The sequence below is a fragment of the Bombina bombina genome, chromosome 5 (genome assembly GCF_027579735.1).
Source record: "Bombina bombina isolate aBomBom1 chromosome 5, aBomBom1.pri, whole genome shotgun sequence".
In the NCBI taxonomy this organism is placed as follows: domain Eukaryota; kingdom Metazoa; phylum Chordata; class Amphibia; order Anura; family Bombinatoridae; genus Bombina; species Bombina bombina.
The window spans coordinates 207,623,449-207,649,907 of record NC_069503.1 but is presented as its reverse complement, the minus strand read 5'-3'; the positions used below and the strand labels follow the sequence as shown (position 1 = coordinate 207,649,907).

At 38.4% G+C, this 26,459-nt stretch overlaps 1 protein-coding gene across 1 annotated transcript in view; it reads left to right on the top strand.

Moving 5' to 3' along the window:
* The window catches only part of ADARB2 (adenosine deaminase RNA specific B2 (inactive)), a 422,890-nt gene that overhangs the window by 196,415 nt on the left and 200,016 nt on the right, over positions 1–26,459 (top strand). The window contains exon 3 of the mRNA XM_053712956.1: positions 23,351–23,465. Within this exon, the coding sequence (XP_053568931.1) occupies positions 23,351–23,465 (115 nt within the window). The remainder of the gene's footprint in view (positions 1–23,350; positions 23,466–26,459) is intronic.

The window sequence follows — 26,459 nt, the reverse complement described above, 5'->3', positions numbered from 1 at the left end:
CACAATGTGTGCTCCTGGTGCACGACGAGATAAGCTGTGCCACACTGCTGAACCGTAAAGAACAACCCCATTTACAAGGGGAACAGACCGTGACACATACGGTGGATCTCAGTGCTAGCTTCTTTAGTGCATCTAAGGGACACATCCTATTATGTGACAGCTCTGATCCAGGAGCTGCGGCTGGCCCCTTTGAGCAGAATGTTAAGTACTCAATTGTGCAGAGGGAGCTCCTCATGATAAAGTATCGGGCGGACATGACTTCTAAGAGCTGGAGCCGGGCGGAGTTTCTGCTGCCAGACATAGCCAAGAGTGATCCTAAACACAAGAGCCTGGGAGCAGCCACCGTTGAGGCATTTATTGACATTGAGATCCCACAGAAACTCATCCATTTTGAATATCAGTAAGTATTCTCTCCTGAGGACTGTAAGCTACTCAACCATACACGTCTACAAAATAGTGAACCAGCTTCTTACTTCATACTCCAATCTTGCTACATATAGCATGTGAACCATATTGATGATTCTGGTGTGGGTTAGGCAGAGGCTGTTATCCATTTCAGCTTTTGATCTAATTCGGGCTTAAAGCTATGCTACCACCAAAAGTAGAGGGACCTTCCTAATACCTAGTGACTTAGGGCACATTGTTTAATTAGACTTAAAAAAATTTCTCCACCAGCTTTGAAATGCTGAGTTATTCTACTCCAGTTATTTGTTCACATACTACTGTAATTGCTCTTATCACTGTAAATACAGGTACACAATCTTTCCTTACTATGATATACTGTATATGTGTTTACTGCCAAATGCCTATAAAACACCACATCTATGTTATGATTATGCATCCTGTAATTGTGAGGTGACACAAGGTGGTTGGTATCGCTATTCCGGACTGATTGCTACCCTTCACATATTTTACTCAACGCCCTAACATATCACTGAAATGCAAGCAAGATAGACACAATGGGGTCACTTAGACATAACTATGCTAACACCATTATGTGAGTATACATAGAATCCATTTAGGAGATATAGTAGCCCACACTGTACTCCTTTAACAGACAAAGCTCTACAGCATATTATAGTATATGTAGGTAGTAGGGTTGCATCAATACAATTTTTTTAAGACCGAGTACCAGTACTGATACTTTTTTTCAAATACTCACTGATACCAATTACCGATACTTTTTTATGTCATGACAGTTTACCAAGCACAATACAGACTAATGATTTAAGATTGCTTCTTTATAATTATGAACTGTATTTCAAAAGACATTTTGAAATAATAAAACAGTTTTATGTGCTTGTTGTCACAAAGTTCACAGAACATTTTTATAAATAAAAATATTACAACAACATATATTAATAATAACAACAATAAATAACAGCTGCAGCAGCTGGGGCTGGAAAGCTACAATTTAAAGGAGTGATTACTGGATGCAATTGGGTTGCCTATATAACTCATCAATCTGGCATGGTGCTTATATAACTCATCAATCTGGCATTTGTACTTAATACAAAGTCATATAATTTAATTGTGAAAATAATATTGGGGAAGAAGTTACCCAGTAATCCCCTTTGAGAAAAATGGGACATTTGCATTCTACTGACTCAACAGAAAATTGGGCTGGTCTTCATATTTTTCATGGGCTGCTTTTTATTCCCAGTCCATCCCTGGCTAAGGATGTTCCTCAGAGTACAGTATGTTTTGAGCATAATTGTGCAAGATGAGAACTAGCAGTATAAAAGGCAATCTAGCAATTAGAATATTTTTTTAAAAGTTAGTGGCAAGTTCTTATGAAGGAACTGAAGCATCTCTGCATGTTCAGCTATAAGTCTGTTTCTGCTATCAGTAAGCACGATTGACGCTAAGCTGAACAGTCTTTCACTTTCACACTACTGCATGGGTCAGAAAGATATTTTTGGGCCATTAAATCTCAGTTCATTAAATGCCCAGTACTTCAGGGGTTTGTCTGAATTAGGTACAGTGATCTCTCCCAGGTAGGCTTCCAGCTGTAAAGTAGCAGCTTTTGGAGCACTGCTCTGACGAAACAATAATACAAATAACAGCAATTTGTATTGGCAGAACAGAAGTGAACCATTTTTAGTTAAGTCTCCACTCCAGCTTAAAATTAAATGGGAACATGCAGTTTGAAAAACGCCACAAGATGGCGTATGGGTAGGAATTGGAGGTATCAGTTTAAGTATCAGTGTATTTGCACGAGTACAAGTACTCATGGAAATACTTGGTATCGGCACCAATACCGATACAAGTATCGGTATCGATGCAACCTTAGTAGGTAGTATTCCTTTTATATGTTTAATAACTAAACTGACAAAGATATATCATGTTTTCTACCAAATTGTACGGTTCTACGAAATATGGCACTCTATTCCTACTATCCGTTTGATGATCATCTAAAGCAGGTCCTTCAGCCTTACACATCATAGAACCTAGAAGACAGTTAACTTTGGCAATATTTAGAATATCAGATGAGCCGGATTCCTCATTTTAGACCCAGGAAGAGGCTTTGCGACGGGCGGAGGAAGCCGGAGCTGCTATGAAGTTTAAAAGGTAAGTTTTTTTTTCTCAACAGGAGTGAAATGTAAATTTTTATGAATTAATGTGCCCCTGTTTTTAATCAAATTTTTAAAAACCGGGCACTTTAGCATCAAAATTGACATTCACTTTAACTGAATGGATGTTATTGATGTTACATGACATTTGCTGTATGCTGTATTCTTCCTTTTTGTATTTGCACAACCTCAATAAAAGAATATTTAAAAAAAAGAAAAGAAAATGCAATAGCACTTAGGGGTAGATTTAACAAGCAGCGGATGCTGCAATCTACCCCCGGAAACAAGACTTAAGAAGCAGTGGTCATAAGACCACTGCTCCTTAACTCGTCCGCCACTTCTGAAGTGGCCGATTGCAATCATCCCCATCCGATATGGATGATTGACACCCCCTGCCCGCGAATGTGCAGATGGGGGCATTGCACATGCATTTAACAAGAAATGCTTATGCAATGATAAATTATTATTTTATTATTATCAGGTATTTGTAGAGCGCCAGCAGATTCCGCAGCGCATATGCTGTCTGCATTTATCAATATCTTGAAAAAATGTACAGAGTCCGGAACTTGCAGTTAAAACTTCAATGCTTTAATCAATCCTTAAAAGCGGTACATGAACAAACAAAAAAACATGCCCTTAATACAAGCTTGTATTAAGGGCATGTTTTTGTTTTTGTTCATGTACCGCTTTTAAGGATTGATTAAAGCATTGAAGTTTTAACTGCAAGTTCCGGACTCTGTACATTTTTTCAAGTTTAAAGCCTCTACTTACTGAGCTGAATCAGCGGGTGATTCCATGGAGGATACCTATCTAAGGAGGTGAAGTTTTGCCGCACACTACAAAGTCCATTCTTCCATCAGAAGTGTCCTACATAGCATCAATTTCCCCCTCACAAGTCGGCCGCGTCTTCTGACGTCACTTCACGGAGCCCTGGAGTGTTTGGGCAGACACCGATGCAGCGTGTCTGTAGCTGTGTGCTTGTGGGAGCTTGCTCCAAGCAAAAGGACGGCGGACCGCAGAGAGCCTAGGAGAACGGTCTCCCGAACGGCTCTCCACCCAGTGGGCAACAGGAAGGCCGTGAAGAGAGGGTAAGTCGGTTTCGAAAAGGTGAAACAGGGACAGCATTGGAAATTAAATTGGAATTGTGTGTGGCTACGACAGCCATGCTATCGGCACACAGCTTAATTGTTCACTGCATAAGTGGTATCTACATGCTTTCCAGAGGGTCTCCCCTTCATTGGGGTTAATTTGGACCACTGAGCAACAGACCAGGTCTGTTTTTCTTTAGCCCAGGTAAGACGCTTCTGACGTTGTTTGTTGTTCAGGAGTGGCTTGACAAGAGGAATACGACATTTGAAGCCCATGTCCAGGATCCATCTGTGTGTGGTGGCTCTTGTTAAAGTCCCCAACACTTTTGTATGGCCTTTTCCTGACAATCCTCTCCAGGCTGCGGTCACCCCTGCTGCTTGTGCACCTTTTTCTTTCACACTTTTCCCTTCCACATAACTTTCTATTAATGTGCTTTGATACAGCACTTTGGGAACATCCAACTTATTTTGCAATTACCTTTTGAGGCTTTCCCTCCTTATGGAGGGTGCCAATGATGGTTTTCTGCATAACTGTCAGGTCAGCAGTCTTTCCCATGATTGTGATTCCTACTGAACCAGACAAAGACCATTTAAAGGCTCAGGAACCCTTTGCAGGTGTTATGGCTTAATTAGTTGATTAGAGTGGGACACTTTGAGCCTAGAATATTGCACCTTTTCACAATATTCTAATTTTCTGAGATTGTGGATTTGGGGTTTTCATGAGCTGTAAGCCATAATCATCACAATTATGACAAATCACGGCTTGAACTATCTTGCTTTGCATGTAATGATTCTATCTCGTATATTAGTTTCACCTTTTAAGTTGCATTAGTGAAATAAATGAGCTTTTGCACGATATTCTAATTTTTCGAGTTTCACCTGTACTACAAGTCGACCAAAAAACATATTTTCTTTCTAATGACACATTGACTCCACGAATCATCGTCAGTTACTGTTGGGAATATCACTGCTGGCCAGCAGGAGGGGGCAAAGAGCACCACAGCAAAGCAGTTAAATATCACTCCCCTACCCACAATCCTCCAGTCATTCTCTTTGCCTGTAGTGCAAGGAGGAGGTGAAGTTTAGGTGTCTGATGAGAAGTTTTCTATTTTTTTTTTTAGCAGAGTAAGCTTACTCTGTTACTTTCTGGGGTCTAGCCTAGTCCACATCAGTCTCTTCAGTAGGGCAGTGGTGGCTTTTGAGCACTTGAGAACTTGTGCGGTACAATCCTCACTGCATTTTTCTCAAGAATCTGCTGCCCTAACTAGAAAACCTGAGTAAGTTTACTCAGTTTTTCTCTCTTTACGGGTCCATGTGAGGTCCTGCAGGTCCCTCTCAAACCAGGTGAGCTGTCCTGCTGCCGGACAGCACTTTCAGGTAAGTGCCATTTTAATTTTCTTTTGCAAGGAGATTGCTGGCACTTGTTACATCTAAAAGCTGTCTTATTTAATATGGGACTTTATTAAACCTTCATGTTTGGGGTTTCTTTTAGGCAGTTTGGGCATTGAGACTGCAACATGATTTATGGTGGCTCAGTGTGTTATAGTAGTTTTTATACTTTAACTTTTGGTCATGGAGATTACTGTTGTAAGCCATTTTTTCAGCAGTTAGGGCTCTATAACCTCTCTGTATTTGAAAAGGGGATTGTTTCTTCTGTGAGGGAAGTCACTCTGTGAGCTGCAGGACAGGTTGGCACCTCAGTAAAGCTACTTAGGTGTATAGGTAACCTGAGGTCTATTTGGTTTGTTGCGCTAACACACATTTCTATTTAAAGACACAGTACACATTTATTTTTTATTTTCAAATAAAGAATTTTTACACATTATCCTTATTTATTACATAAGATCAAGAGGCTTTCAAACCATTATCCCAGATGAAGTTGCTGCTTGTCAGTTATGTTTTGATGCTCAGGTGGAACCCCCAGTTCCTTTTTGTTCCTCATGCATTGAGAGAACTTTAAGTTATAGAGATAAAATATTTGACCATGAGCCACCATTATCCCAGGCAAATGCTGTTCAGGTGTCTCCTGTTGCAGATATGCCGCAGCTTTCTCCTCAAGCATCCCAACTTTTTCAGTCTCCATATACAGTCCTCTTGCAATCCTGTAGGATTTTCTCTACAAGACATTGCTTCCCAGGTATCCCTTGCAGTATCTGAGGCCTTGTCAGCTTTCCCCATGTTGCAAGGAAGGTGTAAAAGAAAATTTACCAATTTATCAATGTCTGGCAGACATGATTCTCTACAGAGAATCATGTCCACCCGCAAGTTGATAAATCGGCCCCTTAGTCTGAACTTCAAATGAGTAGTAGATTTTTTTCTGACACGTTTCAAAGCTATGTCTATTTCCACTTATCATGTAACAGCCATCAGCCAATCACATACATATATGTATATTCTGTGAATTCTTGCACATGCTCAGTAGGAGCTGGCAACTCAAAAAGTGTAAATATAAAATGACTGTGCACATTTTCACCTAGATTTGGAGTTTGGCGTTAGCCGTGAAAACCAGCGTTAGAGGCTCCTAACGCTGGTTTTAGGCTACCGCCGGTATTTGGAGTCACTCAAAATAGGGTCTAACGCTCACTTTTCAGCCGCGACTTTTCCATACCGCAGATCCCCTTACGTAAATTGCGTATCCTATCTTTTCAATGGGATTTTTCTAACTCCGGTATTTAGAGTCGTTTCTGAAGTGAGCGTTAGACATCTAACGACAAAACTCCAGCCGCAGGAAAAAAGTCAGTAGTTAAGAGCTTTCTGGGCTAACGCCGGTTCATAAAGCTCTTAACTACTGTACTCTAAAGTACACTAACACCCATAAACTACCTATGTACCCCTAAACCGAGGTCCCCCCACATCGCCGACACTCAAATCAATTTTTTTAACCCCTAATCTGCCAACCGCCACCTACGTTATCCTTATGTACCCCTAATCTGCTGCCCCTAACACCGCCGACCCCTGTATTATATTTATTAACCCCTAACCTGCCCCCCACAACGTCGCCTCCACCTAACTACACTTATTAACCCCTAATCTGCCGACCTCAAAGCGCCGCCACCTACGTTATCCTTATGTACCCCTAATCTGCTGCCCCTAACACCGCCGACCCCTGTATTATATTTATTAACCCCTAACCTGCCCCCCACAACGTCGCCTCCACCTAACTACACTTATTAACCCCTAATCTGCCGACCTCAAAGCGCCGCCACCTACGTTATCCTTATGTACCCCTAATCTGCTGCCCCTAGCACCGCCGACCCCTATATTATATTTATTAACCCCTAATCTGCCCCCCTCAACGTCGCCTCCACCTGCCTACACTTATTAACCCCTAATCTGCCGACCGGACCTGAGCGCTACTATAATAAAGTTATTAACCCCTAATTCGCCTCACTAACCCTATAATAAATAGTATTAACCCCTAATCTGCCCTCCCTAACATCGCCAACACCTAACTTCAATTATTAACCCCTAATCTGCCGACCGGAGCTCACCGCTATTCTAATAAATGTATTAACCCCTAAAGCTAAGTCTAACCCTAACACTAACACCCCCCTAAATTAAATATAATTTAAATCTAACAAAATTAATTAACTCTTATTAAATAAATTATTCCTATTTAAAGCTAAATACTTACCTGTAAAATAAATCCTAATATAGCTACAATATAATTTATAATTATATTATAGCTATTTTAGGATTAATATTTATTTTACAGGTAACTTTGTATTTATTTTAACCAGGTACAATAGCTATTAAATAGTTAAGAACTATTTAATAGCTAAAATAGTTAAAATAATTGCAAATTTACCTGTAAAAGAAATCCTAACCTAAGTTACAATTAAACCTAACACTAGACTATCAATAAATTAATTAAATAAACTACCTACAATTACCTACAATTAACCTAACACTACACTATCAATAAATTAATTAAATACAATTGCTACAAATAAATACAATTAAATAAACTAGCTAAAGTACAAAAAATAAAAAAGAACTAAGTTACAAAAAATAAAAAAATATTTACAAACATAAGAAAAATATTACAACAATTTTAAACTAATTACACCTACTCTAAGCCCCCTAATAAAATAACAAAGCCCCCCAAAATAAAAAAATGCCCTACCCTATTCTAAATTACTAAAGTTCAAAGCTCTTTTACCTTACTTTTACCTTGGGGCATGCCCTTTGCGGGGCATGCCCCAAGAAATACAGCTCTTTTGCCTGTAAAAAAAAACATACAATACCCAAGCCCCCCAACATTACAACCCACCACCCACATACCCCTAATCTAACCCAAACCCCCCTTAAATAAACCTAACACTAAGCCCCTGAAGATCATCCTACCTTGTCTTCACCTCACCGGGTATCACACCGATCCGTCCAGAAGAGCTCCTCCGATGTCCTGATCCAAGCCCAAGCGGGGGGCTGAAGAGGTCCATGATCCGGCTGAAGTCTTCATCCAAGCAGGGCAGAAGAGGTCTTCCATCCAATTGAAGTCTTCATCCAAGCGGCATCCATCCGGAGCGAAGCGGCAGCATCCTGAAGACCTCCACCGCGGAACATCCATCCTGGCCGACGACTGAACGATGAATGACGGTTCCTTTAAATGACATCATCCAAGATGGCGTCCCTCGAATTCCGATTGGCTGATAGGATTCTATCAGCCAATCGGAATTAAGGTAGGAATATTCTGATTGGCTGATGGAATCAGCCAATCAGAATCAAGTTCAATCCGATTGGCTGATCCAATCAGCCAATCAGATTGAGCTCGCATTCTATTGGCTGTTCCGATCAGCCAATAGAATGCAAGCTCAATCTGATTGGCTGATTGGATCAGCCAATCGGATTGAACTTGATTCTGATTGGCTGATTCCATCAGCCAATCAGAATATTCCTACCTTAATTCCGATTGGCTGATAGAATCCTATCAGCCAATCGGAATTCGAGGGACGCCATCTTGGATGACGTCATTTAAAGGAACCGTCATTCGTCGTTCAGTCGTCAGCCAGGATGGATGTTCCGCGGTGGAGGTCTTCAGGATGCTGCCGCTTCGCTCCGGATGGATGCCACTTGGATGAAGACTTCAATCGGATGGAAGAACTCTTCTGCCCCGCTTGGATGAAGACTTCAGCCGGATCATGGACCTCTTCAGCCCCCCGCTTGGGTTTGGATCAGGACATCGGAGGAGCTCTTCTGGACGGATCGGTGTGATACCCGGTGAGGTGAAGACAAGGTAGGATGATCTTCAGGGGCTTAGTGTTAGGTTTATTTAAGGGGGGTTTGGGTTAGATTAGGGGTATGTGGGTGGTGGGTTGTAATGTTGGGGGGCTTGGGTATTGTATGTTTTTTTTTTAAAGGCAAAAGAGCTGTATTTCTTGGGGCATGCCCCGCAAAGGGCCCTGTTCAGGGCTGGTAAGGTAAAAGAGCTTTGAACTTTAGTTATTTAGAATAGGGTAGGGCATTTTTTTATTTTGGGGGGCTTTGTTATTTTATTAGGGGGCTTAGAGTAGGTGTAATTAGTTTAAAATTGTTGTAATATTTTTCTTATGTTTGTAAATATTTTTTTATTTTTTGTAACTTAGTTCTTTTTTATTTTTTGTACTTTAGCTAGTTTATTTAATTGTATTTATTTGTAGCAATTGTATTTAATTAATTTATTGATAGTGTAGTGTTAGGTTAATTGTAGGTAATTGTAGGTAGTTTATTTAATTAATTTATTGATAGTCTAGTGTTAGGTTTAATTGTAACTTAGGTTAGGATTTCTTTTACAGGTAAATTTGTAATTATTTTAACTATTTTAGCTATTAAATAGTTCTTAACTATTTAATAGCTATTGTACCTGGTTAAAATAAATACAAAGTTACCTGTAAAATAAATATTAATCCTAAAATAGCTATAATATAATTATAAATTATATTGTAGCTATATTAGGATTTATTTTACAGGTAAGTATTTAGCTTTAAATAGGAATAATTTATTTAATAAGAGTTAATTAATTTTGTTAGATTTAAATTATATTTAACTTAGGGGGGTGTTAGTGTTAGGGTTAGACTTAGCTTTAGGGGTTAATACATTTATTAGAGTAGCGGTGAGCTCCAGTCGGCAGATTAGGGGTTAATAATTGAAGTTAGGTGTCGGCGATGTTAGGGAGGGCAGATTAGGGGTTAATACTATTTATTATAGGGTTAGTGAGGCGGATTAGGGGTTAATAACTTTATTATAGTAGCGCTCAGGTCCGCTCGGCAGATTAGGGGTTAATAAGTGTAGGCAGGTGGAGGCGACGTTGAGGGGGGCAGATTAGGGGTTAATAAATATAATATAGGGGTTGGCGGTGTTAGGGGCAGCAGATTAGGGGTACATAAGGATAACGTAGGTGGCGGCGCTTTGCGGTCGGCAGATTAGGGGTTAATAAGTGTAGGCAGATGGAGGTGACGTTGAGGGGGCAGATTAGGGGTTAATAAATATAATATAGGGGTCGGCGGTGATAGGGGCAGCAGATTAGGGGTACATAGGGATAATGTAAGTAGCGGCGGTTTATGGAGCGGCAGATTAGGGGTTAAAAATAAAATGCAGGTGTCAGCGATAGCGGGGGCGGCAGATTAGGGGTTAATAAGTGTAAGGTTAGGGGTGTTTAGACTCGGGGTACATGTTAGGGTGTTAGGTGCAGACGTAGGAAGTGTTTCCCCATAGCAAACAATGGGGCTGCGTTAGGAGCTGAACGCGGCTTTTTTGCAGGTGTTAGGTTTTTTTTCAGCTCAAACAGCCCCATTGTTTCCTATGGGGGAATCGTACACGAGCACGTTTTTGAGGCTGGCCGCGTCCGTAAGCAACTCTGGTATTGAGAGTTGAAGCTGCGTTAAAAATGCTCTACGCTCCTTTTTTGGAGCCTAACGCAGCCTTTATGTGGACTCTCAATACCAGAGTTATTTTTATGGTGCGGCCAGAAAAAAGCCGGCGTTAGTTTTTCGGGTCGTTACCGACAAAACTCCAAATCTAGCCGTTTGGGTTTCATGTCCCTTTAAACTAATTATGATTGGTTGCTTAATGCTGGTCTACTCTGACATTCAGGGCTCCATGTACTAAGCAGCGAAAGCTGCTTTTGAGGGTCTGGCGGGGCAGGTTCGCTCATGTGAGTCTTCTTCCACTATATATATAAATAAACAATTAGTCTTATTTTAAGATAGCTCACTAGCAATTTAATGAGTATATTTTACTTGTAACATTTCCATTTAAAATACAAAATTAATATGTAACATATTGTAAATGCAGTGAGGTCTAAGGGAATCTAAAGTTAAATGTCATGTCTCTTAAAAAAATGGTATCATTGTACTTTTTTCTTTTGTACCCTTGTACAGTGCTGCAAAATTTGTTGTTACTTAAAAAAGTATAATAATAATAATAAATGGGTTTAGTCACCACTAAAAAAATATCAAATGGCTTTAGTCAATACTAAAAACTGATAACATAATTGACTTGAAATTCACCAATCTTCCAATTGCATTGTATCCCACAGGACACCTCCAAACTGGGACCTCTCTTTTGCAGTCCTGTCCTTCCTGTATTATTCAACTGAGAAGGATGTCACTCTGCCCCATTAGAGATTTGCCACAACTCCAACCAAATTTCTCCAAATATGTCCCAAACCCCTCCCACAGACCCTTCCTAGACTGGCAAACCCCTCCTCCTAGACTACTAAAAACCTATCTGGGCCACCCTAAACTCATCCCTGTCACCCAAGCCCTACTGTAGGCAATAAATATGCTTCTGAGGCCTGAGTTAAAATATGTAAAGTATTTAGCAGTAAGTATACTTACATTATCTTATTTGTGATCAGGGCCGCCATCAGGGGGTGAATAGGGTGACTCCTGTCAGGGGCCCAGTGGGCCAGGGGGGCCCCATGAGGCAAGCACAAATATTATTTTAAAAAAAAATGTTTACATTTTGGCAGCTACCAGAATGCGCTACAGCAGAGTGTTATTGAGCCTGGGAAATGTCATTAGCATTTGAGAGGACTTCTGAGTGTGCACTAAACCACTATTCACAGTGTGAGACAGACTTGGCACTTCAGTGTGTACAGTGTGTGCCAGAGTCAGGCGGCAGATCACTTTCATTTTCAGAGTAGGTAGGACTTACTTAGTAAATGTTTTTTATTTATTTGTGCAATTTCATAGTGTATCTTTAGTGTGGTAGTTGTGTGGTACGGCCAGGGGTCCATTAAAACAATTTTTTTTATTAATATGCAGCAGTGTATTTATAATTATTTCACAATGTTGTAGAAATTCTATATTTAAAACCATGCAGAAACGTTTTCTCCTCAATACACTAATGGTAGGTACATTTGTACACCAGATTTGAAGTGGTGCTCTTGGTTGGGGAAAATGGGATGGGGGGCCCAAACATATATCAACCTTTCAAAAGTACTTTTCTTCATATACCCATTCTGACAGATCAATAATGTACAATTTTAAATTCACAGAAGTATTTTTGTTTGCACATTTACAAATATGATTATTTAAAAAGTGATCTCTTAATTTCTGCTATTTTTTTATCATGCATGTCACACACTGTTGCTTTACGGATGGCAATGTGCAGAACTTTTACCTCCTGTGAGTGTTTCTGTGGGTGTCTGTGTTTATGTCTTTGTGCTTTTGTTGGTGTCTCTATAAGTGTGTGTGTATTTTTGTTCTGTGGATCTCTATGTGAGGGTTTGTGTCTCTGTCTTTGTGCATTTTCTGTGGATGTCTCTGTGAGGGTGTGTGTATATGTATGTCTTTGTGTGCTTTCTGTGGGTGTCTCTCTGTGTGTGTGTGTGTGTGTGTGTGTGTATGTCTTTGTGCATTTTCTGTGGGTGTCTCTGTGGGTGTATGTCTTTGCATGTTTTCTGTAGGTGTCTCTCTGTGTGTGTGTATGTCTTTGTGTGTTTTCTGTGGGTGTCTGTGAGTGTATATGTCTTTGTGTGTTTTCTGAGGCTGTCTATGTGGGTGTTTCCTTGGGTGCATGTGGTAGTTTGTGTTTGACTTTCTGTTTGTTTGTGTCCATTGTCTGTTCCTTTTTAGGACATTTTGACCTTACTACTGATTATTCACATCTTTCTACAGATTTTGAGACTAATGAGACCTTTCTAGAAGTCACCAATCTGCCACTTAACCTTTACATTACTGTTTAGGCAGTTCAGGGCCCTTCCTTTCAGCCATTGCATGCTGTTGTCATCATATAGTTGTCATCTTCCTTGACAAAAAGATAATCAGAACTCCATATTTTGTCTTGTAAATCTCCTTTTTCAAAAAAACTGTAGTCTACCTCATTACTTGTCAGGACAATGTAAACAAGTGCTGAGTGTCTGTGTGGGTGTCTGTGTCTGAGATTGTCTGTGTGTTTCTTTGTGTGTCTGCTAGGGTGTATATATGTGAATCCTTATGTGTCTGTGTGTTTCTGTGTTTGTTTGTTACTACCTTTACAACATTTCCAAGTTTGACTACACTTAAGAATAAAGTGCATAAATGTTTTAGTCAATTGGTCAAAAATGTAAGGAGGGGGGGGGTCCTGATCAATGGTTAAGTAAGGGGCCCCATAATTTCTAGTGGCGGCCCTGATTGTGATTGATGTAACTCATCATAAGGACTGGTTAAGATTGCTTGTGTGGAGATTCATCATCTTAACATACTTTTGATGTATATACTAATTAAAATAAAATCTGGTTAAATAAATATGTCCTGCATCTCATTGGCCTAAAATTAATCTGAAAAAACAGCTATTAGGGGGCACTATGTATGATAAAAAGGTTGTAGGTAAAAACATATAATGAAACAATAGGATGGATAAAAAAATAAGCAAACCAATTGGAACGTCTTTTAAACACTTCCCAATGGAAGAGTCCCAAAAGATTGTAATCAAACAGAGAGGTGCCTCATGTGCATATTATACAACCACATTAAAGATATATATGCACACAGATATTAGTGTACTCACATTTGCGCTATTAGAAACAGACTGTTATCTTGTAGGTGTACCAGCTCACCAGCTCCTGAAATTAGGAACTGTCAGTTAATCCTTGATGGACATCCATTTGTGTCATGCTGCTCTATAGCAGTTAAAATCACATTAGATTTATTAAAAATCAACTAAAAAACAAAGTAGTGTATGCCGGGGAACAAACAAATGTCTCCCCTTTATATGCAACACGTTACTCAGCTACACAAACAGCTGTTTCTTGCCAGAGGTGGGGACCTATGTATTCAAGGTAAAAAGTGGCTTTATATAATTCCACCAGGGAAATAGAAGTACTGGTGAGCATTCTTTAATAATCTCACCAGCCCAGAGACCTTTAGATCTTTTGGCCCTAAGACACCTTCTGTTCCATCCAGTAGTGGAACTACTATTGATGCAGCAGGTGCAGTCGCACAAGGGCCCAATATCTGGAGGGGCCCATAACAGCCAGTCTATACATAGGTATGTGCAGAATGTTTAAAATCCTTATGCAGGGAATCCTTTTATTAGTGCAGGTTGTAGATCCATCCTATTATCTATCTATCTATCTATCTATCTATCTTTCATCTATCTACCTATCTTTCATCTATCTACCTATCTACCTATCTACCTATCTATCTATCTATCTATATATCTATCTATCTATTATCTATCTATTAACTATCTATCCATCTCTTTATTATCTATCTATCCATCTATCTATCTACCCATCTATCCTCAAAATAATTATACAGAGCAGAATGTATATTAATACTTTTGCTTTCTACTGAGTTACCATTGGGGGCCCCAAACAAATCTTGCACCAGAGCCCTCGGTTGAGTAGGTCCGCTACTGGTTCCATCCAGCAAGTTTCCTTTTCTGTTATAAACAGACATGCAAATATTTTACACTGCTGAGATTGTAATTGTTTTAACTGCTTAGCAAAGGTTTTCTTTTCATGTGTGAAATTTAATGTATATTGTATATTTTGTGCATATTGTTTGCTCTTACCATTGGGTGTATTATTATTATTATTATTCTTTATTTATAAAGCGCCAACAGATTCCGCAGCGCTGCCCATGGGTACAAGGATTACAGAATAATGGAGAAACAATACGATAAGACAACATTTTACAGACAAAAACAGGGGGAATTGAGGGCCCTATTCCCGTGGGAACTTACAATCTAGATGGGTAGGATGGGAAACAGGAGGTGGGGACTGCAAAGGTGAGAATGATATTAGTGAGGAGATAGAGGGCATCTGTTAGTTAAGTGAAGTTAGATGGAGCAGAGTAAGCAGACCAATAGAAACTGTTGGTGGGTGTGGACTATACTTCTTTAACCTTCTTACTTGCTTGGCAACTATGTATTCTGGCCTGTTCTAATTAAAGCCTCTATGTTTTATCAAAGCACTAATAATGTGAGGTTTATCTGTATATTTGTATGTTTCTATGCAGTCATATCTTACAGAATAAAAGACCAAGAAACACAGGAAGGAGTGGCCTTACTTATTTTTAAATGTTGCTTATTCTACAGAATGACATTCTGTAATGTTCTTATGTAGGCCCTTAAAGGGATATGAAACTCAAAAATATTTTTTTTTTGTAATTCAGACAGAGGTTACAAGTTTAAAAAAACTTGTCAATTTACTTCTACTATCAAATTTGCTTCACCCCCATGGTATTCTTTGTATGAGATACCTAAGTAGGTGTCTGGATCCCCACATGGCATGAAATAGTGCTGCCACATAGTGCTCTCTCTTGCAAAAGAATAACATTCTTGCAAAACTGCTGTCATATAGTGCTCTAGGCACATGCACACTCCTGAGCTTACATCCCTACTTTTTTCTGTATGGAGCTTGATGCCCCTTGTTTCCGGCAAGCCTTCAGGCTCGCCAGACACAGAGTTTATGAAGCAGCGGTCTAAAGACCGCTCCTCCATAACTTGTCCACCTGCTCTGAGGCAGCGGACAGAAATTAACCGGATTGAATACGATCGGTCTGATTGACACTCCCTGCTAGCGGTCAATTGGCCGCAAATCTGCAGGGAGCGGCATTGCACCAGCAGTTCACAAGAACTGCTGGTGCAATGATAAATGCCAACAGTGTATACTGTTGGCATTTATTGATGTGTGGCCGACATGATACTCTACATCGTATCATGTCCGCTCGCACATTAATAAATATAGCACTATGGCTACAAAGAAAATTAGGTAACGGAAGTAAATTAGAAAGTTGTTTACAATGATATACGCTATGTGTATTCATGTCCCTTTAAAGACTGCAAGGGCATATGGTGTGGGACAAGTGGTTTGGATCCACTGCAAACCTTATGCTTCCAATTCAGACAAGATCTGATCATTCTTTTGAGTTTACACAGCAGAGATTTGGCAGCAGTTACTGCCGCTGGCAATCAGTAAGCAGGCTTTGATAAATTGTTTCTCTTAATAAGTCAGTACAAACATTTAGCAAATATTGTATTAAATACAAACTGAAACAAAGAGATCTTGATTTTCTATTGTTGTTTATTTCGTGAATGAATGTGTTGATGCTTCCTCTCCGTCAACACAAAATTTGTTTTGAATATGTTTATTGAAATTAAAATGTGTTTATACATCAATTAACATGTAAAAAGCAACAATTAATTTAATTTAAAGGGGTATTCTAATGCTAAAATTACAAGCTCTGATTCATTGATGCCAATGTCTGAATAGGACCCTGGATGAAAGCATAGCTATTAAACACATAATAATAATAATAATAATAATAATAATAATAATAATATATATATAAGTCCCTAAAGGACACATTAATAACTATTGGGTAGATTACGAGTTTAGAGCGCTATAGGAAAACTAAAGAACGCAACAAAAGTGGCTTTATTTAATCCCCTATAGTGCTGTCATTACAAGTTTTTAAAAAAAACAGGCTTGTGCGTGCGATATGGTGCTTTTAAGCTCCATACCGCACCAAAAACAAGCGCTGTTTTGACGTGCTCATGCACGCTTTCCCCATAGACATCAATGGGGAGAGCGGGTCAGGAAAAAGTCTAACACCTGCGATGAAAAGCTCCGTAACACAGCCCCATTAACGTCTATGAGGAAAAGAAAATACAGTTTAAACCTAACACCCTAACATAAACCCTTAGTTTAAACATCCCTAATCTGCTGACCCCGACATTGCCGACGCCTGCCTATAGTTATTAACCCCTAATCTGCCGCTCCTGATATCTCTGCCACCTAAATAAAGGTATTAACCCCTAATCTGCCGCTCCCGATATCGCTGCCACTATACTAAAGTTATTAACCCCTGTTCCCCTGCACCCCAACATCGCCCACACTATAATAAATCTATTAACCCCTATTCCGCCGCTCCCTGACATCGCCTCAACTTAATAAAGCTATTAACCCCTAAACCTCTAGCCTCCCACATCACTACCACTAAATAAACCTATTAACCCATAAACCACTAGCCCCCCCCCACATCGCAACAACCAAAATTAAACTATTAACCCCTACACCTACCCCTAAACCAAATCCTAACCCTAAACCTAACCCTAACACCCCCTAACTTTAACATCATTAAAATAGATAGAAAATTAAATTTACAATTATTAACTAAATAATACCTATTTAAAACTAAATACATACTTACTTACTTGTGAAATTAAACCTAAGCTAGCTACAATATAACTAATAGTTATATTGTAGCTAGCTTAGGTTTTACTTTTATTTCACAGGTAAGTTTGTATTTATTTTTACTAGGTAGACTAGTTAGTAAATAGTTATTAACTATTTAATAATTACCTAGTTAAAATAAATACATAATTACCTGTGAAATAAAACCTAAGCTACCTTACACTAAAACCTAAAATTACAAAAAAATCAAAAAACCTACCATTAAAAAACAAACAAACAAAATTATCCAAAAAAATAAAACTTATTCCTATTCTAATACCCTTTAAAAAAAAACACACACCAAAATCAAAAAGCCTAATCTAGAATAAACTACCAAGGGCCCTTAAAAGGGCGTTTTGTAGGGCATTGCCCTAAATTAAAGAGCTCTTTTGCTACAAAAATTATTCCTATTCTAATACCCATTAAAAAAACACCCCAAAATAAAAAACCTAATCTAGAATAAACTACCAATGGCCCTTAAAAGGACCTTTTGTAGGGCATTGCCCTAAAGATATCAGCTCTTTTTGTGAAAAACAAACAAACATACAAATACCCATTAACATTACTAACCCCCACCCCCCCAACCCACAAAATAAAAAAACTATCTAAAAAAACCTAAGCTACCCATTGCCCTGAAAAGGACATTTGTATGGGCATTGTCCTTTAAGGGTATTTAGCTCTTTTACTGCCCAAACCCTAATCTAAAAATAAAACCCACCCAAAAAAACCTTTAAAAAACCTAAAACTAACCCCCGACGATCCACTTACAGTTTTTGAAGTCCCGCTTGAACGATCTTCATCCCGGCGAAGAAGTCCTCATCCAGGCGGCGAGAAGTCTTCATCCAGGTGGTCTCTTCAATCTTCATCCCGGTGGAGAAGTTCTCATCCAAGTGACGAGAAGTCTTCATCCAGACGGCCTCTTCAATCTTTATCCAGGCTGCATCTTCTATCTTGATCCCGGTGGCGCGGAGCGGGTCCATCCTGAAGACATTTGGCGCGGAGCATCCTCTTTATACGGTTGCCGCCATATACTAAATCTTAAATGCAAGGTACGCAATTCAAAATGGCGTCCCTTGCATTCCTATTGGCTGAAAGATTTGAATTAGCCAATAGGAATTAGAGCTGCCAAAATCCTATTGGCTGTTCAAATCAGTCAATAGTATTTAAGCAGTTCTAATTCTATTAGATAATGAATCAGCCAATAGAAAAAGACCCTGCTTAAATCCAATTGGCTGTTCAAATCAGCCAATAGGATTTAAGCACCTCTCATTTAGCTCTCGGTTTAGGGGTTAATAACTTTAGTATAGTGGTGACGATGTCGGGAAGTGGCAGAATAGGGGTTAATAAGTTTTATTAGTGGCGGCGATGTTGGGAGTGACAAATTAGGGGTTAATACATTTATTATAGTGTTTGTGATGCGGGAGAGTCTTGGTTTAGGGGTTAATAGGCAGTTAATGTACTTTTTAACACATTAGTTATGAGTTTAATGTTACAGCTTTGTAGCGTAAAACTCATAACTACTGACTTTAGATGGCGTTACGGATCTTGACGTTTTAGAGTGTAACGCTCGGCTTTTAGCCTCCCAGAAAAACTCGTAATACCAGCGCTATGGGAATCCCATGAAAAAACTTAATTTTTAAGAGTGCGGTACTGATGTTGCGTTACAGGCTAAAAGGCTTGCGGTACACCTATACCGACAAGACTCGTAATGGCTGCATTAGGGAAAATTATGCCTTATGGGCCACAACGCTGCTATTTGACTCATAACGCCCAACTCATAATCTAGCTGTATGTCACACATTCAAAAAGTGCAAACAATAGATAGAGGCGCCAATGGTGCAGATCAATGATGATTCGGTAACACTAGTAACCAATGATATACAGGATACTCACATGTGTTGAAGGCAATCACTTATGCCTGTAGAGATGGGCTGGATTTTAACAGCAAAGAGGATACCATACATAACACTGAGAGTGGATATGTATAAAAACAGGTTTATTAAAACATATAAAAAAGATTACCACTCATCTTAGTGTTAAATTGTATGTGGTATATAAGTTTCTCAGTGTTATGTATGGTATCCTCTTTGCTATGCTACTGTTCTGACACCCACTGTACTTCCACTACACCTTGGATCAGCCAGCTGGATTGCTGTTAAAATCCAGCCCGTCTCTACAGGCATAAGTGATTGCCTTCAACACATGTGAGTATCCTGTATATCATTGGTTACTAGTGTTACCGAATCATCATTGATCTGCACCATTGGCGCGTCTATCTATTGTTAGCACTTTTAGATTTTCTCCTCCTGGACGCCGGTAGAGAGCTGCCTTTACGAACAGCCAGCTGGGTTGCTGTTGAAATCCAGCCTGCTCCTACTGGCATAATTGATTGCCTTTACCAATTGTGAGTACCCTATGTCCACACACTATTGGCACACTGTAAGAATCTCCATTGATCTGCACCATTGGCGCCTCTTCCTTGTTGTTTTTTCTTGATGTATGTCACACATTATTGCTTCTGCTTTCTCCCAGGGGCCACAAAAGGGTTGCATGTGGCCCACAAGCTGCCATTTGGCTATCTGTGCTCTAAATCTGTAGAGTGTAATTTTCTAGCTAATCACAAAGGTAATATCTGGTTTTGGAGACACCAACCATTGCAGCTTCTGAGCAAGAAACTGATGGTCATTGGTGGGTACATGCAACAGCAGTCCCTGATTGGCTCCTTAGCACTTTCCGGCAGTTGCAGTGTATGTTGCTCTCAAGGGTAGTGTTACCTGTGTTTTTAACTTCATGTGTAATGTAACTGTAGCGCAAGTGCAATATCGTTTTTTGTTAGGTTTCCTTAGAGCGTCTTCAGCCTCGCTAGCCTCAATAGACATTATGTTGTTAACTACTATTTAATAATATAAGGACTGGTGTGGCTAGAGGCTGAACATACTCTAGGGAGACTTACAAAAAACGATATTACAATTCCGCTATATTTAGAGCACCGCTCGTAATCTAGGCGATAGCAAGTGGAACGCAATAAATATGGTTGGTTATTGTTACTGAAAGCTTGCGGTAGCAGTTAGCGCTTATAAAATTAACAAGAGTTCAGATTTCTGGTTAATTTTATAAATGGGCCCCCAAAATCAAGTGTAATATACTTTATTAAAAAAAATAAAGATAGTAGCATCTTTTTTTTTTTTTTAAATAAAGCAACTACACTTAGCAGTTTTTGGGGGTGTTAGAATGAGAATGAGGCTCCCATTTGAGCCTATGGAAGCACGCACATTTGCATGCACTGGTACTACACAGTGGAGCGCAAATATAGCTTTCGCAAAAGAGATATTTTGCACTCCACTTGTAATCTAGTCCATAGTTAGTAATGGAAAACTGTTATTCTGTAATAAATTAAAGTATTTCAATTTTGCATTAGCATTTCTCTTTACATTTTTATAACAATGTACATTTTAATGTCACATAGGCCAGGAACAGTGAGACTCATTAGCATAAGCTAAGCAGTTTCTTCAAGATGCTACAATTACTGGATATTCATTATGTGTTTGTCTTAATGAAGGACCTGCTAGAAAAGGTTATGGTTTGAAAACCAAATGCATAGTGCATAGTGCAATCAGTGGACAATAATGCACATTGCCTGATGCAGACTTTTATACTTACGTTTTGTTATATTAGTTAAAAACTCCTGCATTGCTTTTAGGTAACTGCATTTTTCTCTGTGCCCATTTAATATTAAATGTAATGTTTATAAAATATTTAAAATGTGAAAACATTCATTTGTTTCCCTTTTACATTAAGAGAGGTCACATTGTCTGTTTTTTTAGTTCTACAATTTAAAGGGACATAATTAGGGTTGCCACCCGTCCCTTAAAATACAGAACACTTATAAGTTACACATGCTGCAGGGTGTGCAGGGAGGAGTTTGAATAGTGCTGTCCAAAACACAATACATGTTCCTCCCTGCACACCCTGCAGCAAGTGTAACTCATAAGTGTCCAGGAAAACATGACTGAGGTGGCAACCCTAGACATAATACTCATATGCTAAATCACTTGAAACTGATGCAGTATAACTGTAAAAAGCTGACAGGAAAATATCACCTGAACATCTCAATGTAAAAAAAGGAAGATATTTTACCTCACAATCTCCTCAGCTCAGCAGAGTAAGTTCTGTGTAAAAAGTTATACTCAGCTGCTCTCCAGCTGCAGGTAAAACATTTTTTAAAAAAATTAAGAAATGAACATCAGCCAATCAGCATCAACAGTGCTGAGGTCATAAACTCTTTTACTGTGATCTCATGAGATTTGACTTAACTCTCATGAGATTTCATTGTAAACTTCCTTTAAACTAAATAGGGAAATAACATGAGAGTGCACGAGGCTCAACCCCTTAGCTGTCCCGGGACATACATACTGATTTGTTGCTTAGAAGTCCTTTACCATGGGATGTGGCTACTGAGGAACTTTTGAGGTAAAATATCTTTTTTTTTACATAGAGATGTTCAGGTGATATTTTCTAGTCAGCTTTTTACAGCTATGCTGCATCACTTTCAAGTGTTTCAACATTTGGGTATTATGGCCCTTTAAGCAAGCAGTTCTACCAAATATCTTCAAATAGATGTTTCCCTTTTACATTAAGAGAGGTCATATTGTCTGTTTTTTTAGTTCTACAATTTAAAGGGCCATAATACCCAAATGTTTAAACACTTGAAAGTGATGCAGTATAGTTGTAAAAAGCTGACTAGAAAATATCTCCTGAACATCTCTATGTAAAAAAGAAAGATATTTTACCTCAAAAGTTCCTCAGTAGCCACCTCCCATTGTAAAGGATTTCTAAGCAGCATTTTAGTGTGTCTGTCCTAGGACAGCTTAGGGGATGAGCCTTGTGCACTCTCATATTATTTCTCTATTCAGCTTACTATGAAATCTCATGAGAGTTAAGTCAAATCTCATGAGATCACAGTAAAAGAGTTCATGACCTCAGCACTGCTGATGCTGATTGGCTGCTGTTCATTTCTTCATTTTTTATTTTTTTTTACCTACAGCTGGGAGCAGGTGAAGTATAACTTTTTACACAGAACTTACTCTGCTGAGCTGAGGAAATTGTGAGGTAAAATATCTTCCTTTTTTACATAGAGATGCTCAGGTGATATTTTCCTGTCAGCTTTTTACAGTTATACTGCAACAGTTTCAAGTGATTTAGCATATGAGTATTATGTCCCTTTAAGCAAGCATTTCTACCAAATATCTTCAAATAGAAAACACCATACTCACATTAATGGACATTCTGTGTGTTGTAAGTGGCGATACATAAAAGAGCGAGGGGCCATATTTAAAAAACAAAAAACAAACAAAAACAAATGCAGACTATATGTGTTGTTTTGCTCAGTCCCTTTCTTATATATATTGTAAGCAACTCCTCTTTTTACTTATACAGGTAGAATTTTTCTTGGATTTTGCAAAACTTATAAAATTGTACAAACTATATCTACTATATCCCCTTTACGTTAACATATATTAAATAAATACCATATATTAAAAAAATAAATAGAACATGGGAAGAGCAATGGAATGTAAAATATTCATTACTACCTTCTGGTTAACACAGTTGGCCTAATGCGGTGTCGGGTAAGCGCACGAGTGAGTGTTTTTTTTTTCTTCAGTTTGCACGCTAAATTGAAGTTACTACAGCTAAGATATCCACATTCCTCAAATTAGCGCACGATGGCTTTCGCTGACGTGCAAACATTTTACTTTGAACTAGTAATACGCGGGTTAACCCACTTGCTTTAAAGGTTTACTTTTGACTGTGTTTGCGTGTTAGGGAAAGAGCTAAATAGCTCACCACTTGTAATCTTTTGAAGATTACATGTATAAACTCTTGTATATGTGTTTAGGATTCCCTTGCATTTTTTGTTGACAGTAATGTAATGTTAGAGCATTGATAAGCTTATATTACATATATCCAGAATATTTACCTTACTTAGATATAAATTAAATAAGAAAGAACCACTGTAAAGTTATATTTGTGTTTTTGTTTTTTAGGACTTTGCAGATTCCATATATCAACTAGTGATACAAAAATTCCAGGAACTGTCTGATCGTTTCTCCTCAGTATGCACTCGCCACAAATCTCTGGCTGCTATAGTAATGACTAAAGGTAAGATATCTGCACATTCTGCTTCAATTTGTAAAATACTTAAATCTAGTAAACTCAGTGACACTTCTCATTACTCTGCGCACTACAAGGATGCTACACTAGAAATATAATACAAAGAATTGATTTTTTTTTCAGTTTCAAGGCAAAACCTATAATACAAAGACACTTGAATAAAATTCTGTTTCTCAGGTTTCAACAAGCAAAATCTGGTCAGTCTCATTGATACAATGTGTCAAGACGAATAATATGATGAGGAAATACCTATTATTAGATATATCTATAATACATAAAAGTCAAGAATCAAGGAATGACTTGACAAAGCATGAAAATGCAAAGCTTTGTAGAAAGAATTCCAATAGTATGATTTTGTTTTTGTTTTTTGCTTTTTTTTGGAGCAGAAGAGCAAATAGTATATGTGTACTGCATCCATCACGCAGACTTGAGAAAGGAAGAGATTTACTAACTCTAAATCCTGCTTTGCTAAAAGCACAAAAGGTTAAGGCTCTTAAAGGGACATTAAACACTAAATACATGCTAGATAGAATGATGCATTCAAAGAAAAGATTAGTCCATGACTAACATGTAGATGTAATTTTTAAAGTTTCATTAGTTGTTTAAATATTGACAAAATAAGTGTAAAGTTTTAGTGTCTATAAAACACTGGGAGCTGCCATGTTGTAACTTGTGTTACCTTCTCTGCTGTGGCCAATTAGGGTCAGTTATAAATAAGTCACTAGAGTGTGCAGCCAATGGTTGTGCTGGATTTAACAGTGCTCTGCACTTCCATTTCTAACAGGAACTGAAAAGCTCACAATTTCAGAATGGAATTACAGGCAAAGAGGACAAAATAAACAATGAAAGTATATTGCAGAGTTGTTTTATATATACAATTTATCATTTTATATTCCCATCTCAAAGTGTTTAATGTCCCTTTAAAGTGTTGGTAATCTTTCCCTTTTGTATAAACAGATCTGGAATGTTAGCAATATTTTAGATGGTGTTTAATTAATCAGTTGTAATGAAGATACACATTAACATACTTTTTTATGTAGTGCTGAAATTCAAATACCCCACACTCCGGCCGCCCACTTCAAAAGTAATTTTTTATGTGAGCTAAAGGTTGGAACTGATATCCAATTGGCGCTCTAGCCATAGGGCACTTACACAAAAAAATAGTCATAACGCATATTCATTACAATTGATGAATTAAACTCCATCTAAAACATTCCAGATCTTTTTATACAAAGGGGAACGTTTACTATCACTTTCAAAAGATATTAAAAAGAAAAATATATTAAATCAAAGTAAACTTAGAAAGAAGCAGATTGTTGAAAAAACAGCATATAACTTTTTTTATATATAACATTTGTTTTCTTGCTAAATGATCACTTAGAAATTCTCAGTGGTGCCATTGCCTGCAGCTAAAAAAGAAAGGTACCATTACAGAATTTGAAATCTACTCCTCTACTGAGCATGGGCAATAAACTATTATAGGTGTTTCCTAGCATCACTTCAAATGAAAAGCTGCTCATTTGCCTTCCTATAGAGACCACAGACCCTTGTAGAAGGGGAATGTAAAGGACGCTCACGCTTCACAAATGAAGTAAAAAAAAAAAGAAAGAAAAAGCTAAAATCCTTTTGAAATGATAAATAGTACACACTACAATGATTTGCTGACTGACTTCTTGAGGTCATACATGTACACATATTCACCATATTTGAATTTTTCCAGACATTTGAAAAACTACAGCGGGAGCCAGGCGGTGATTGGGGCAGGTTTAGGCATACTTGGAAGCTGTCTTGATTTTTTTGAGAAAGTCAAATTTGGCTTCCTGTCCTATTGCATAATTACCCCATGAGTCTGTCTGCTTAGCCATCTGCTGTGCTCCCTAGATATTTTTATTTTTAATGTTGACAACTTTGGAAGTTAAAGGATTTGGGTCTAATCACCCAATGAAGGTTTTATCTGGCCCTGGGGACTAATCATGGTATTCCAGGGTTGTAGAGGTCTTGGGGTTGCATCTAAGTGCTCCAAGCTGAAAATCTTTTAAAAATCATGACAAACAAAAAGTGTGCAAGATTGCATTTACCCAACACCCTACATATTTTGCTAACACAATGGTAGTTTTACATTTTTATAAACCATTTATTTTATATGCAAATTTTTTAAATGCTGTGCCTAATTACTCACGTGTGCTGTTTATTATAAACATAATTTCATGTCTCTTTAAAGGGATACTAAACCTAAAAAATGTATTTAATAATTCAGATAGATCATGCAATTTTAAGCAACTTTCTAATTTACTCCTATTATCAATTTTTCTTCATTCTCTTTCTATCTTTATTTAAAAAGCAGGAATGTAAAGCTTAGGAGCCGGTTTATTTTTGGTTCAGAACCTGGGTTATGCTTGCTTATTGGTTTGCTAACTGAAGCCACCAATAAGCAAGGGTGCTTCTTCTGAACCTAAAATGGGCTGGCTCCTAATCTTTGCATTCCTGCTTTTTAAATAAAGATAGCAAGAGAAGAAACATTTACCTAGATTACGAATTTTGCTCTAAACAGGGTGCGAAATAGCGCCCAAAAAGTTGCGTTATTTCACTCTCCATAGCGCTGCCATTACGAGTTACTGAAAAGCCTCCTTCTGCTGTGCCTTATGGTTCATTAAGCTCCATGCAGCAAAAAAGAAGGAAGCGCAAACCCCATTAAGGTAGACGTTTTATGTTTTATTCAGCACACACGGTTAAAAACACTTACAGGAAAATAGTAATCACAAGCCTGTATCCCAATCTTGGGAAAGAAATGAAAAGTCACAGTTAAAATCGAAATGGTGTTTCAACCACACCTCAGCTGTTCATTCACCCAGCCCTTTTTCAGTTGTAGACGCTGTCCAAGGGAGCCTCGTAAAGCTCCGCTCCCAACGTGTTTCATTCGGCCTATCCGAACTTTCTCAAGAGGAAATGGTTATTAAGCTCCATACCGCACAAAAGCCGAGG